The following is a 14767-nucleotide window of genomic DNA, read 5'->3' as shown; positions in this document are numbered from 1 at the left end:
TGTTGTTATTACGAACATTAGTATTGTCAATTTTTAAGTACTTTCTTCCAGTTCAGTTCTCACCTGCAATAACGTCTGAAGAACCAACACTAATGGGTGTGTCCTGATTATCTGAGTGAGTGTCAGAAAATGTTGTCACTGTGTACAAGTGTTGATGTTCTGCATCACTTTTCCCAGCAAGGACCATTCAGATTCACTTATGAAACATGGCCACAGTGAAGAAGCTTATGAAAAAAGTGCATAAAGTGCATCTTTAAGATAGCTATGAGATAAGGAAGTTGCCTGTCATTGGTGCAGAGCTTAACATATAGATCCATTCCCTATGGTCGGCAATTGTTGGTCAATGCCTACCTTTCTCTTCCATATGTTCCATATCCTCCTGTACCTACTCTATAGGCAGGAGTTAGCCGTCAAACCTCTCAGACACACACACAAACAGATATTTTAAAGACTCAGGCCTCTGACAACGCATTGGTGCTTTAGTGCACACAAAAGATGGAATTTCAATAATGGTTTGGCGATTGGTCTTTAGTCTTGAATGTATTCTCACCACCTCACGCACTTCGAGCCGAGGTCAGACAGATCATCTAATGCACACTTTAGTAAACAACCTGGCAGTCTAAGAGGTTCATCAAGTGTCACACGTCCTTGCTTTAGAGTTAAAAACGTCTGAGAGTTAAAAAAATCCTGCTCCTTATTCTGCTCAGCATCACACAATGGGGAAATTCACAGGGTAAATCTTTGCAACCCACACAGGTCACCACAAGAGTATTATTAAGTATGTGGTGTCTATAGGGCTTGAACCCAGAAGCTGCTGTGTATAAGGCAGGAGTAATTACCACTACATTATGGAAGCATAAAATGATAAAAGAAAAAACTATTAGAAATAATAATAATAATAATAATAATAATAATAATACGACTAAGTCAGTAAGACAATTTCGCAAGGCAATTGCAGACCTCAGAGTAATTTCGCAGTCTTACTTTTTCATTAATCAATGATTACCAATAACATGTAAATGATACAGCAAGTGTTAAAATGCATCTTTAATCTACTTCACTTACACACTTCCATTGGCTACTTTTGCTACCATTCATATCAGATGATTTTTTTTTCTATAGCTAAACGCAGGCAAAAAGGAAGCACAACACATATACTACATAAGTTAAATGAGTTAAAAACAAAACCCTAACCCAAATATTTGACAAGATTTCCTCATCTGTCCCACTGATGAGGACAGATGTGGGACGAAGTGGATCAGTAAACCAAGTTTACTGATCCACTTCGTAATATTGTTATCCAACTCAAATATATATTTATATTTGCCATCCAACTCAAATTAATTAGGCCATAAGGTGAACCATAGAAAGTCTTTCAGAAATTGAATTCCGCTCCGACATCTGCGAACTACACAATCTTTAGTTCATAAAAACAATGAGCTATGCTAAGCTTACAGCAAAAAGTTCATCGCAAAAAATCCTGCCCCTTTTTTTATAACGGGACATTTTATACAGAACTAGCTTCTTCCGGGCACAATAAGATTTTGTGCGCGAGAGGTGGCATGGTCAATACGTGACTGGACTACACCAATAGGGTAGCAGCTTTTGGTAAATAGAAAAGCAAGAAGGCTGCCTGAAGAGTTTCATCTTGCAATACCGAAGAAGTGAAAAACTCACTAAAAATGAGAAAAAACCCAGAACTTCAGGATATAAGAGTGCTATATACACATAGCCTCTGTAAAGCACGAAACAATTCAAGATTTCACAATTGCACAGTGGAATACGTACAAGAAGAGTCTACATGGGTGGCTCAGGTTGAGGGGTAATGCAGACCTTTCAGGAGTGGCCAAAAACCTCAGCTTGTACATAACACATAGGGATCAATGTCACTGTGTGACTATAGTAGTGGGTGTACAATCTGTTCATGCTGTTGAACACCAGCATTGTGATCATGAAGAATGTGACACAAGGATGTTTTTGCATGCACAGCATGCTGCACAGGAGCACACAACTCTCATCATTAATAGCCCAGGCCTGATGTGGCAGTCATTGCTCTAAATCTGCAGACAAATTTACCATGCAGCTTATATTTTTTCACAGGGACAAGCAACAGGACACGCATCATTGACATTACCAAGGTGTCATCAGCTCTAGGAACCAGTGTGTGTTCAGCCTTGATTGGCATACATACAGTACGTACATTCTCTGGGTGGAACTCCACAAGTGCCTTTCATGGCAAATGCAAAATAAAGACATTTTCTGTACCATGTGAGAACCTTAAGAGCATCTCAAGGCTTTTAAAAATCTGGGTGCTACCTTTAACTTGGACCACTCAACATTTACACTACTTTGCAAATATGGTTTTATCACTCCCCATGGATTTTATGCATATGGTATAAGGTATGGTAATCTGATCTCTCAAGTAGCCTGGAGATCCAATCTACAGGTGGACGTTGGAATAGGGCTGAGGCTTAAAAACATTTCTCTATGGCAGACATGGGTAAACTAAAGCCTGGGGGCTAGATGCCTTACAGTTCACCTTTGTAATCTGGCCCACCAAACTTGTCCATCCATCCATCCATCCATCCATCATCAACCGCTTATCCGGAGCCGGGTCGCGGGGGCAACAGTCTGAGCAGGGACACCCAGACTTCCCTCTCCCTCGACACTTCCTCCAGCTCTTCTGGGGGGACTGTTGGAAGAATTTAATTTATTATCATTGCTTCATGTTGTACTGTCGCTTTAAGGAACTGTTTGCTTCTCATATTATAATCTAGTGTGCTCAAGGCTGATGGAGAAATTACCAGACACAGCCACACCCACATTCACACCCACCTTCTTACTCCATACCCATTCATATACTCACACACGATCACATGATATGTAATCTGATACTTTTGTAAACTAAATAAAAGAGCAGAGGAAGGGTGGAGCAACTCGGAGTTGATGAGGAGGCTGCCAGCAAGGCAAGCTGCACTCTCCCCTTGCAAGTAAAAGATCCAGACGTCTTTTGTGTTGTTACTTTGTCGTCACATACGTATGTTAGAATAAACCGAACAGGGACCCCAAGACGCTCCCAGGCCAGCCGAGCGATGTAGTCGCTCCAGCGTGTCCTAAGTCTTCCCCTAGGTCTCCTCCCAGAGGGACGGCACCCGAGCACCTCCCGATGGAGGCGTCTGGGGGGCATGCGATGTAAATGTCCAAGCCACCTCAGCTGACTCCTCTCGATGTGGAGGAGCAGCGGCTCTACTTCAAGCTCCTCTCGTGTAATACAGCGATACAGCGACCACATTACTGTGGCTGCTGCATCAATCTGCCTGTCAATCTCACGCTCCATCCTACCCTCACTCGTGAACAACCCAAAATACTTAAACTCCTCCACCTGAGGCAGGACTTCCTTCCCAACCCGAAGGGTGCAAACCATCCTTTTCCGGTCGAGAACCATGGCCTCAGACTTAGAGGTGCTGATTCTCATCCCTGTGGCTTTACACTCGATTGCAAACCGTCCCAGTGCATGCTGCAGGTCTTGGTTCGAAGAGGCCAACAAGACCACATCATCCGCAAAAAGCAGAGATGAAATCCTGTGGCTCCCAAACTGGACCCAACCCGACACCTGGCTGCGCCTAGAAATTATGTCCATAAAGATAATGAACAGAACCGGTGACAAGGGCCCTGCCGTAGTCCAACATGCACCGGGAACGGGTCCGACTTACTGCCGGCAATGAGAACTAAGCTCCTACTCCGTTCGTACAGGGACCGGACAGCCCTTAGAAGAGGGCCCCGAACCCCATACTCTCGGAGCACCACCCACACAACACCACAAGGGACATGGTCGAAAGCCTTTTCCAAGTCCACAAAACACATGTGGACTGGTTGGGCAAACTCCCATGAACCCTCAAGCACCCTGTGGAGGGTATAGAGCTGGTCCAATGTTCCACGACCAGGACGAAAACCGCATTGTTCCTCTTGAATCCGAGGTTCGACTATCGGCCGGATTCTCGACTATCGGCCGGATTCTCCTTTCCAGTACCCTGGAATAGACTGGAATTTCCCGGGAGGCTTAGGAGTGTGATTCCCCGAAAGTTGGAACACACCCTCGAGTCCCCTTTTTTGAAAAGAGGCACCACCACCCCGGTCTGCCAGTCCAGAGGTACTGTCCCGGACTGCCACACGATGCTGCAGAGACATGTCAACCAAGACAGCCCCACAACATCCAGAGACTTGAGGTACTCAGGGCGGATCTCATCCACCCCCGGCGCCACCAAGCAGCTTTTTGACTGCCTCGGTGACCTCAGCGCAGGAGATGGGATGTAAACAGCAGTGGTGGGAAACTGCTTCCCCTTCCTGAGGCGCCGGATGGTTTGCCAGAATTTTTTCGAGGCCGACCGGTGGTCCTCCTCCATGCCCTCCCCGAACTTTCCCCAGACCCGAGTTTTTACTCCCGCAACTACCCGCAGTCCGCTTGGCCCGTCTGTACCCGTCGGTTGCCTCAGGAGTCCCACGAACCAACCAGGTTTGGTAGGACTCCTTCTTAAGCTTAACGACTTCCCCTATCTCTGGTGTCCACCACCCGATTCGGGGATTGCCACCACAACAGGCACCGAAGACCTCAGCTTCGGACAGCCGCGCCAACAATGGAAGTGGAGAACATAGTCCACTCAGACTCGATGTCTCCAGCCTCCCTCGGGACCTGTTCAAAGCTCTCCCGGAAGTGGGAGTTGAAGGGGGGGATTACGCCAGACGTTCCCAACAGACCCTCACGATATGTTTGGGTCTGCCAGGTCTATGCAGCTTTACTCGCCTGCGAGCCCCAACCTCAGGTCTGGCTCCAGGGTGGGGCCCTGGTGACGTCAATCCGGGCGTCGTGAACCTCTCTGATTTTATTGTTTTCTTCATCAAGGGGGGGTTTGAACGGCTATTTGTCTGATCTGTCGCCTAGGACCTGTTTGCCTTGGGAGACCCTACCAGGGGCATTAAGCCCCCGACAACATAGCTCCTAGGTTCATTCGGATACTCAGGGCCAAACTTGTCCAAATTATACAATTGGTTTGTATTGTGATTATATTTCCGCCTTTTCCCTGCAATGTCCACATTTTCACAGATGGCATAGAGAAGGCTAAAACCATTTTAGACTTTATGCATGACTTTTCCATGTTGTTTATCACATTTCACATGAATGCTCCATCTATCTGCTCCTGTCAAATTTTAGGGCTATTTGTGGCCTGCGAGTAAAAAGTCTCACGCCTTGTCTATGGGTTTGTATGTTAGTAAAGACAGCGGTGGGTTTAAGATGTTTGCTGTTTATTGAACTCACTTCCTTCAAATTTACACACACTCTTACCACCTTGCACTCCTCGTCAGACCCTCTGCTCATCTCCCCCCTCTACCCCACCTACCTGTTTGTCCTCCATGGATCTCAAATGGATCTTTCAGCCGCTGTGCCCCCCAGCTCTGGAACACCACAGCTGATCTCCAAACATACTTATTCCATGTTAGCCTCCCCCACATGACTCTTACAGCAATGCTTCTATATTCCTGCATTTTATATTTCTATACGTCTTTTCTTTAGGCAAATAAATTGTATAGTATTTGTATTGAGATTGTATTTCTTTGTTTAAGTATGTGATATGAATTGTAAAGTAAACTTGACAGCTCTTAAAGGTTAGTACAGATATGTAGTACATTCCAGTTAGTACAGATATGTAATTATTATTAATATTACTATATTACTATAAATATGTTATTTGTCATTTTTTTATACTTTTAAAAAGGCACCACATTATTGTGAAGTTCTAATAATTCGAACTAGTGGACACATGGGAAACACATGGGAACACTGTTGCTCCCAGTCCTGCATCAGATTCTTTCTCCTCTGTCCTGACTTTTACTCATCAAGGCTGATTAAAAGTGATTACAACAAATTATGTAACCTAAATTCCATGTATCCACATAGAGTGAAATCCTGTTCAAACATCAGTATCGTACTGGAAATATCTTCAAGTTGAAATTGACTTTATCTCTCAGAGCAACCTCATCAGCACTGTTCTGAACTCAAAGTCTGAATTCCCCCGGCAATGCTCATACTTATGATGAGAGATACTGGAAAGAATAAGGATAATTTTTCTCAGCTCTCTGCTTCATCTGTGTTGTGACACAGATTTTAAGAACTGCAAACACATTTCCTGACACGACACGTTCCAATTATCCCAGTTTTGAGTAGAAAATGTTTCCTCCCTCTGTGGCTGAGACGGAACATGCAATTTTGAATTAAGCGTCAGCTGAAGACTAATGTTGGCCTACACCCGGAGTCAAACTGCCCAATCTTTTATTTGGAATGGACACCTTTCACCCTTTTGACAAATGACAGCCCCAGGCAACAAATAAAGAATGTGTCTTGCCATATTCACATCAGCCAATGAGTAGACTGTATTAATTGTCTGAATAACATTTATGTAATTTAACAGATTAAATGGTAAGGTTGTACAGATGAAATAGTAAGGTTGAAGAGGCTTCTTCAGCCTGTTGGATGAGAGGTGAAACTGTGATGAGGTTTTACTTCATTATCAGCCCAGGTGTATTTTCCATTTGTTCAGAAGAATGAAGGAGATACAGAAGTATTGACCACAAATGCTTGAGTTGAGGATCAGTATGAGTCACATGATCCATCCGTTGGTTTTTGGTTTAACCCTTGTCAGGCTCACATGGCGAGCTAAGGTCATTAAGTGAGGACAGGTTGCCTGTTCACCATATGGGCTACATGCAAAATTACATTCATACCTATATTCAATGTATGTGTCCATTTAATGTTATGCACATATTTTCAGACTGTGCAAAACTACAGTACCAGTAGAAAACTCACACATGGACACACATGTAGTGTTATTACTACACAGTTACCAGTGGGGATCAAACCATTAATCATCTTGCTGTAGGGCAGGAACATAAACCACTAACCCCAACCCATTTGTCCCTCATTCAAATGATGTGCCAGTAATGTATTAACTTTATATAATTAAAGCCACAGGGTGAGAACTGGCCTCTTTCCTTTTCTGCGTGGGCAAAATGCACTAAAAAAATGGGAAAATTTATCCGACTCTACTGTCATTTTCAGGTTATTAGAAAAAGAAAACTGCGCTCTCCACCTATATGCGATGGGAAAATCTGACAGCGGCTAAGTCCGGTATAAAAGACAGCCTGACAACACAATTTGAGGCTTTCAGGTCACATGCTGAAAAGTGAGGATCTATCATCACCAGGTGAACAAAAGTGCTCACCGTGAAAGGCTGTCAAAAGTTGGCTTGTCCAAATTCTACCACAACCTCGAATCATACTGTAACAGTAATGTCATCCACCACTGACACGTGAGGACTGTGCCATAAGATTTATTTTCTCTGGACACCTTTTATGCTTTATCTAATGCCATATTTATAGGCCGTAAGGTGAACCACGAAAAGTCTTTCAGAAATTGAATTCGGCTCCGATGTCTGAGAACTACACAATCTTTAGTTCATAAAAAAGGAGCTATGTTAAACCAAACAAAATCTTCTGGACCTAAACAGTGCTATATGGACATGGCCTCTGCAGGGCACAAAAAAAATCAGGATTTAACTCTTGTACAACGGTGGGTCGGGTTGAGGGGTGAGTGCCGATACGTAGCTGAAAACTACAAACACTTTATTCGTTTTAACAAAAGTGCGATTGCAAAAGCAAAAAGGCATCTCGAGTGTGAGAGAGAGAGGGGAGAGGTTACGGAAGACCACTGAAGAAGAAAAACCATGGAGGCAGCCAGGTTGCCGGAGTGTTGACATCAATCAGCTATTCGATTGGTCTAGAACAGGGGTGTCAAACTCATTTCCACCGGGGGCCACATCAACAATACAGTTTCCCTTGAAGGGCCGGTTATAAATGGAAGACAGTATAGATCTGGTTCACGGACCAGTACCAGTCCATAGGTCATTTGGTACCAGGCCACAGCGGGACACAGTGTTTACTTGAGTTTTACTAATTTACTTAATTCAAAGAAAATATATTTAAAGATAAACTGGCAATATTTTAAAGTAATAGGTCCCAGGTCCCGCGACCTCGCCTCGGATAAGCGTGCGATAATGGATGGAGGTCCCAGGCAACAACAAAAAAGGTCGGGCACCGCTGGTATAGATGTAACTACCCCATAACAGACTAATACATGTTTCTGTAATTGATTATTATTACAAATATTGTTCATTTGCTGTGTAATAAAAAAACTGTTTAATAATTCAGGTAAGAAACTCTGTTGCATGGACTTAACTAAATACTTTTAAAGCTCGCGCGGGCCACACAAAACAGCTCGGCGGGCAGCATTTGGCCTCCGGGCCTTGGGTTTGACACATATGGTCTAGAACAATCACGTGTCGAACTATGCCACTGCTCGCGAACCATCATCATCTTATACCATCATCTTATTCCATCTTATTACGCCCTTGTTGGTGCCGAAAATTACGTTATTCAGTCATTCATTGTCATCTAACTGCCGCCGATAAAATGACCTGAAAAGAACCACACCTGACAACGTTGTACTTTTTACTCACTGCGAGGGGGAGCAGAGAGACCAACAGCATTGCAGAGTTGGCTTAAGTCCCAAAGTGTATGAGGACTGCAGCTCCTTTTATTGAGAAAGTTTCACAAAGACTGGGAAGTTGTTTTTTCCTTTAAGTTTTACTCCCAGGGCAAAGTTCATCCGATTCCCATACTTGATGAGAAACAGACCTTATCCTTTATGGACCTACATTGTAAAAAACCTTTTAGGAGTACCTACTCCTGTCAAGCAGACCATTATTTAACACACTTAGATAACAGTTTATGGTTCAACACACTTTGGTTTAACACACTTTGGTAACTAACTATAAATTCTATTTACAGCCCTGAAGAAACTCTTCTTCTTTTTCTTTCGGCTTTGTAGCTCCATCTCTACCATTCTTCTACCGATGTATCCACTGTCCCTCCTCTGCACATGTCCAAACCATCTCAATCTGGCTTCTCTAGCTTTTTCTCCTAACCTTCCTGTTTGTGTTGTCCCTCTAATGACCTCATTCCTGATCCTGTCCATTCTTGTCACTCCTAAAGAGAATCTTAGCATCTTTAACTCTGTCACCTCCAGCTCCGCCTCCTGTCTTCTGCCTATTGCTACTGTCTCTAAACCATACATCATGGCTGGTCTCACCACTGTCCTGTAAACCTTTCCCTTCCCCTTAGCTGACACTCTTCTGTCACAGATCACTCCTGACACTTTTCTCCAGCTGTTCAATCCTGCCTGTACTCTATTCTTCACCTCTCTTCCACAGTCTCCGCTGCTCTGAACAGTTGATCCTAAGTACCTAAACTCCTGCACCTTCACCACCTCTGCTCCTTGTAGCCTCACTATTTCACTGTTCGGCCTTTCGTTTACACATATACTTTGTCTTGCTGGGGCTGACCTTCATTCCTCTTCTTTCTAATGCAAACCTCCACCTCTCTAGATTCTCTGCTAGCTGCTGCCTACTCTCACTACAGATCACAATGTCATCTGCAAACATCATAGTCCATGGGGACTCCTGTCTGACCTCATCTGTCAATCTGTCCATCACCACAGCAAACAACTCATTTAACAACTCCTCAAAGTATTCCTTCCATCTTCTCAGCACACTTTCCTCGCTTGTGATCACATTCCCACCTCTGTCCTTAATCAACCTCACCTGCTGCACATCCTTCCCAGCTTGATTTCTCTGTCTCGCTGTTAAGATATTGTAATAAAAAAATTAATTCAATCTTTACAATATATTCATTTTATTAAGTTTCCATATCAATTTATACTGTTTGTTTTTAAATGCTGTACTAAAAGGAGAAGTACTGAAGAAAGGTGTGCATGCTGATGGTTTACATAACATACATAACATACGTGTACTGATGGCACTGACTGTTACGCTTAGAGATAGAGACAGGTCACAGAACTGGCCTGAACCAGTTTCTCTGCCCAAATATGAGGAAAACAGAAGATCAAAAAGGAAAAGAATCCAAAGTGTATTTCTTTGATCTAACCTGAGTTACTGAGCAGAATAGCTTAACACATGTACATGTTTTCTATTGGTGGAGAGTCTTTGTTTGAAGCAGCCTTTGCCAATCAGTGCTCAGAAGTTGCGCGTGACCACCACATGGCTGTAAAGGGTTAAGGTACTAACCATTGATGTGTATGTAAAAAACCTGTATTTAAGCTTTGAGCACTGAGGAGTTCTTCAGTGCAGTTCTGAATGTAACCATTGTTCTGCACTTCTTCCTTGCAACTTTTAAAATTTGAGATCTTGTATTTGATTCTTTATTTGATCTTTATTTGAATTCTTTGTGTGTTAGGAAACTGGGGTATGAACTAACAGCAATTTTTACAGTCCTATCTAACAGAGAAAGTTTGCTGACACTCGCTAATCTATACAACTCCTTTTCTCCTTCCTTTGTTTCCAAACTCTCATACAACTCCTCATATGCCTTTTGTTTGGCCTTGGCCACTTCCCTCTTCACCTCCCTTGTCCTCTCTTTGTACTCCAGTCTGTTCTCTTCTGTTCTGTCACTGTCCCATCTCTTCTTCGCTAATCTCTTTCTCTGCATCTGGCATAAAATACCTTGCCATAAAAAATGGCCAGGATTTTTTGCAACAAAACTTTTTTGCTGTAAGTTTAGATGTCTATTTAAATTGGGAATTTTGAAAGAAGTAGAAGAATAATTTACAGAAAATGGTAAACAGTAGTTTATCAACCTCAAGTCGTGCAATATAGATTTCAAAATATTACCGAATATTGCATGTACTTTATTTACATCATGCAGCCCAAAAGTTTTTCCTCTGCCATCCAGAACGTGTCATTGCTGTTGCATCACTCCTGACCAGACGAATAGTTTATGCAGATGGAAAGACACCGCTCTGATTACCCTTAGTCACTATTTCAGAGATAAGATAAGATTTTTTTATAACACACAGCGGCCCTTTTGGACTTATTCCCTAACACACAAACTACACATTATGACACACTTTCTGACTCGGGATTTGATGCAGAAATCAGAATCTGACTCAAAAGGAAACAAACTCTCACTAATACACATACACACTTATGTATGTTATTTAATCGTAGATGAAAATGGCCCAAATCCTCCAAAGCTAATGCAAAATATAATATAAAAAAGAGACCACCATTAGCCCATAAAGGCCTTTCGGTTGTTTTTTCCCCCAGAGGCTTCTTTTTAACGATGACAATATTAATGATGGAAAATTGTGGCTGGTGTATTGATGCACTGTGGATTTCACAGTGTACTTTTACAGCATCTCAGTAGTTCACTATAACAAACACCATTATGTACATTGATGCACAGACAGTGCTTTCAAAGCTACATTCCACCCCAGCCACATAAAGAATAATGAACAGATATTAACATGAAAATAAATAAATAAACGGTGACAGTGGTACTGCTGGTTTCACTTTGAGGTTTCACCTCGTTATTTCTTCTGGTTGGACAAAAATAAAAACAGTTTCAGCTTCACTCGTCGTTTTCATCCCACATCAACACATGTGTATTGTCGGACATTTTTAAGTACAATATGCGTTGTTTTGCCTTAAAATGGCTAACTCTGGCGACATAAACATGCTCTCCTTTTTATTCTAGTAATCTTTTTCATTTAAACATCGAGTATGGAGCGCATAGTTCATTCATCCTTCCCCTGCCACTACAGCAGCGCACACAGGAACAGCTTCCCACTACCACTGACACAAAAAGTGTTCCAAACAAACCGAGCCAAATGACTTCTACACTCCCGTGCGCCAGTGGCACGTACAACGCCCATCATTATCGATGGGAATTACAGAAGCGACATATAGATGAGGAAGAAGGAAATCAGTTTTCTTTTTAAAAGCTCTTACCGTCGAAGACCTTGAAATGACGACGGCCACGACATCCTGGATTTTTTCAGCCCGGGTCGGTGCCCGGTGTCCACAGCGTAAGTCCGATCCATGTTCCTGGGCTTGAGATATCTCTCGGTGTCCGAGAAGCCTCTTTGTCTGACGCGGTCGTTCCTGCGCGCCACCAGAGCGTGATGGAGCGGAGAGAGCGCAGTCTGGTTCTGCTGTCTCCACAGATGTTTGGGCGCCTTCGCACTCACGCCGGTTCCCCCGACGGCGACCAGCGATGCCGTCCCCACTTTTCCGCACACAGGGTCCATCCTCCTTACCCCGTGATTTTTTAAACCAAACAAATTTAACTTAACTTAAATTTGGATACACTTGGGTCGTGTTATACAAAGTGTGTTTGCACACAATCTGACGTGCCAAAATCTGATAGCCAAAATATGACTATAAAGCTTTTTCAAACAGAACTAGTCTTGGTGCTTCATGTCTAGTTTTTGTTTTTAGGGAGCTCACGTGGTTCTGAACTCGTCCTCTGTGTCCTGCACTAACACAAGTGGACAGGACCCAAATTGAATTCAGTTGCGCACTACGAGGTGGACATGCAGCGTGAAAGTGTCCCTGCGAAGAGAACTCTCTACTGAGTTTGTTTTCCAAAGGCTTCCTGGTTTCTCCTCATACGCCCATCTCATCAAGGTGCTGTGGATGAAATGTATTCATGTGTTCATATTTTATAGAAGTATGCAACATATATAATCATGTTTTAAAAGATCATAAGAGATGCGCTAAAACATATAACCTGCCTAAAATATAAATATGCTGCTTGTGGAAAATATAAAATGTATAGCATTTAAACATGCTTTGGAAAATGTGCAAATATGTAATCTGTGTGGAAGCATAAGCATGCTGCTTGGATCCTGCAATATAAAATACACAGACACTCTGAAACAGGAATTAAGTTAAACTCAGGATGTGTAGTGAAACATCTGATGCGACAGGATAGGCCTTGACCTTGTGGCAGAAGCTCAGGAGGTGTACGTGACATTAACCAGGTTCTGAGTTGAAGCCAGTGTGAGCGTGGAAAACAAAGAACAATAAGATCGTTTATCAAATATGGTAACAAACAGGATGTCAATCTGACGTGCAACATCTGTGTATTTTGGGTGAGGGTCTGCTAATTAAAAGAGCCTGACCTTGTGAAGGGGCAGGATTCAGCAGTTAGTCTTCTGACTCTCCGTTGGATCCTCCCTGTGCGCAGGCGAACTCGAGCAACGACTTTTGTCTTTTCTTTGTACTTTATGAAAGTTCTTAGTAAATACCGTTTGAGATCGATCAACAAATCCGTGGTGGCAGAGGGCCACAACAGTGCACAGGACAATCCACATGGGCCAAATTACGTTTCTTAAACATAAATATTGGACAAACTCTTTTATTTATTTATTTTGCATTTAACCCGACGTACGATATGCGTAAATCCAGCAAGCCACGTTACCTCCAGTCTTCCCCATCGCTCATCCCCTGCAGGAACAAGTGGAGACGAGATATAGGGAACAGGATAATACATTAAACATGAGAATTCCATTTTTTTTTACAGGAACTACTGGTCCTCCTTAAGTCCAAAAAGATGCTGGCACTCTATAACTGACCACGAAGCTTAATGCTTGTTCGTCTTTGTATGCTGCCCAGCAAAGGATTGGCAAACTTAACAAAAACTCAATCCTATATACTAAATGTCATTTTTGGTGTTTCAGTTTGGTTTTTCAGTTGTCAAAATGAGTTGTTGACAACAAAATTTGATGTCACCCTAAACCTTAACAGAGGGACTGTATCCCTGCACAGGAAAACACAGCTATTCATTTCCTAATAAAATGAAGGTAATTATTAAAATTGAATAGAATCAAGAAAAAATATGAAAATCTATATCTCATTTTGTTTTCTAGAGTTGGTGAATTTACGCTGTGAGATACTGTTCTCCCCAACAATATTAATCAGTCTGCAGTCTCTCACAATCCATTTGACATGTGTCAGTCAGCTTGTCAGCTGTAGACTAATCAATTCATTTAATTGAGTCCTTTATTCATCCCACAATGGGGAAAGTCAGTGAGTGAGTCTTTGCAACCCACACTGGCTGCCACAGCAGGTGGTTCCTCTGGGGCTCGAATCCTCGAATTACACTCACCTAAATGCCTGAAGTTCAGTGAGGCTGGTCTAACTCAAGATGGGTGTCTGACCTGACGATAAAGCCTCCAAAGACACATACTGAAAGTGAAAGTCAACTTCTTCTCATTGTGACACAGCACACCAGTGCACACAACAGAATGTGACCTCTTCTTTTAACCAAAGTGAACAGTGGGCAGCTTTAAGCACCCGGGGAGTGTGTGGGGACAGTGCTATGCTAAGAGCACCTCAGGGGTAACTTGACAACTGGTGGACTTGAACATATATATATATATATATATATATGTTCGAGTCCATATATTGATAGCTGTATACCGATAGCTATATGTATGCATATATCTTCTTTTTCTTTCGGCTTTGTCCCTTTTTTGTTTTAGGGGTTGCCACAGCAAATCATTGATTTGCATCTCTCCCTGTTCTCTGCATCTTCTACTCTGACTCCAACTATCTGCATGTCCTCCCTCACTACATCCATATATCGCCTCTTTGGCCTTCCTCTTTTTCTCCTACCTGGTAGCTCCATCTCTAACATTCTTCTACCGATGTATCCACAGTCCCTCCTCTGCACATGTCCAAACCATCTCAATCTGGCTTCTCTAGCTTTTTCTCCAAACCTTCCTGTCTGTGTTGTCCCTCTAATGACCTCATTCCTGATCCTGTCCATTCTTGTCACTCCTAAAGAGAATCTTAGC

At 42.7% G+C, this 14767-nt stretch overlaps 2 protein-coding genes across 2 annotated transcripts in view; both read right to left on the bottom strand.

Moving 5' to 3' along the window:
* The window catches only part of LOC112486464 (uncharacterized), a 16329-nt gene extending 12432 nt beyond the window's left edge, over positions 1-3897 (bottom strand). Inside the window, exon 1 of the mRNA XM_025053132.1 lies at positions 3211-3897. Coding sequence (XP_024908900.1) covers positions 3211-3640 — 430 coding nt within the window. The 5' untranslated portion in view covers positions 3641-3897. The remainder of the gene's footprint in view (positions 1-3210) is intronic.
* Positions 1-12690, bottom strand: part of pde4d (phosphodiesterase 4D, cAMP-specific) — a 209987-nt gene extending 197297 nt beyond the window's left edge. Inside the window, exon 1 of the mRNA XM_025052976.1 lies at positions 11916-12690. Within this exon, the coding sequence (XP_024908744.1) occupies positions 11916-12214 (299 nt within the window). The 5' untranslated portion in view covers positions 12215-12690. The remainder of the gene's footprint in view (positions 1-11915) is intronic.
* Positions 12691-14767: the final 2077 nt, after the last annotated feature.

The sequence above is a fragment of the Cynoglossus semilaevis genome, chromosome Z (genome assembly GCF_000523025.1).
Source record: "Cynoglossus semilaevis isolate Cse_v1.0 chromosome Z, Cse_v1.0, whole genome shotgun sequence".
Classification (NCBI taxonomy): Eukaryota; Metazoa; Chordata; class Actinopteri; order Pleuronectiformes; family Cynoglossidae; genus Cynoglossus; species Cynoglossus semilaevis.
This window is presented reverse-complemented; position numbering and strand designations above follow the sequence as displayed.